At 35.2% G+C, this 1,328-nt stretch overlaps 1 protein-coding gene across 1 annotated transcript; it reads right to left on the bottom strand.

The window, feature by feature from the left end:
* Nucleotides 1–242: 242 nt before the first annotated feature.
* LOC108324459 (uncharacterized) lies at nucleotides 243–1,121 on the bottom strand. The gene has a single exon (XM_017557408.1). It carries the CDS (start codon nucleotides 1,119–1,121, stop codon nucleotides 243–245), a length of 879 nt encoding a protein of 292 aa, XP_017412897.1.
* Between the last annotated feature and the right edge of the window lie 207 nt (nucleotides 1,122–1,328).

Here is a 1,328-nt window from a genome sequence, read left to right as displayed (position 1 = left end):
ACAAAATTTAACATAATTAATTAAAATGATTATATATATTCACTTTTCAAAATTTAATATATACCCTAAAACCTAAACTTTTAAACTATAATTCTCAATTTTAAATATAATTAAATTAGAATAAATAAATTTGACTTTCACGATAAAAGTTTAGAAATAAAAACATATTTAATCTTAATATAATTCTTTCGGAAATAATGCTCATCAATTTAAAGTTCCAAAAGCAATCCAAAGTTAAATAACTAAAGCACATGAGTGAATCTAAACGAAATATATGTATAATTTTTAGAGTAAGCAGAAGTTGTGTACCTTGAAAAGAAAGCTCGAAGTTCAGCTTCAGAAATAGGGTAGCCCTTAGAGAATGTCATGAAGATAATCCTATCATCAATAGCCACCTCCTGTGTTTGATCACTGCCTGTAGAAGTAATACTAGTTTGATTCATCATGGCAACAAGCTCATTGAAATGTTGATTTGAAACGTCATAACTCTGCATAGGAAGGTAGGCATTGACATTAGAATTGGCATTGCTCTCCCATTGTGGTGGTGCTGCTAATGCAGCAGGCACTGGAGCATGATACACCACATGTTTCACATAAGGACTTCCTCCATAGATATTTCCAAATTCCATCTTCTGTTCCCTCACACCCTTCATATACTGCACTTCTTTCACTATGTCTTCGAAGGCTCTCAAACAAACGTTGTTCAGCAACTTGGTCACTGCTCCTATGATGACCACACGGTTATGATAGAAGTATTGGAAGGATGTGGAATGGTGCAAGATGCTTCTGATCAAAGGCAAGTTCTCATCATTGAAAGCAGCATCATCATAAGGGAAATGGGAGCTCTCGATGCACTTCAAAACCAACATGACCTCATCTGCAAGGCTATTAATCATGGGGTCTGACCATTGGAGCAAGTTCTTCACCATGCACATGTCCTTGCACTGTTTTTCAAGCCACATGAAGAAGGCCATGACATGTGTGGAGTGGCTGGTGTCACGACCAAGCACCACCACCAAACGGCTGAACAGAAGACGATCGATGTTGTGGAAGCTAAGGAACTCTTCTCTGCTAACAGTGACATTGCTACCTAGGTCTTCGCATGGCAGGAAACACGCCATTGCTTTGTGATATGATGAACCAAACAAATGAAAACTATATTGTATATACGAAGGTGTTTGATGTATGAAATTTTTTTAATGTAATGAATTAATTAATCTCCTTTCTTTCTCTTTATTTATTTATTTATTTATTTAATACCTTATCAATGTATAAAGATAATATCTTAATGCAATTTCTTGATATACACCAGAATGATGTTTGTGTCT

The sequence above is a fragment of the Vigna angularis genome, chromosome 3 (genome assembly GCF_016808095.1).
Source record: "Vigna angularis cultivar LongXiaoDou No.4 chromosome 3, ASM1680809v1, whole genome shotgun sequence".
Lineage (NCBI taxonomy): Eukaryota > Viridiplantae > Streptophyta > Magnoliopsida > Fabales > Fabaceae > Vigna > Vigna angularis.
The sequence above is the reverse complement of the archived record's forward strand: the minus strand, read 5'-3'. Positions and strand labels throughout refer to the sequence as shown.

What these genes read in the sequence shown, in the direction of transcription:
- LOC108324459 (XM_017557408.1), bottom strand. Translation starts at nt 1,121, where the DNA reads ATGGCGTGTTTCCTGCCATGCGAAGACCTAGGTAGCAATGTCACTGTT.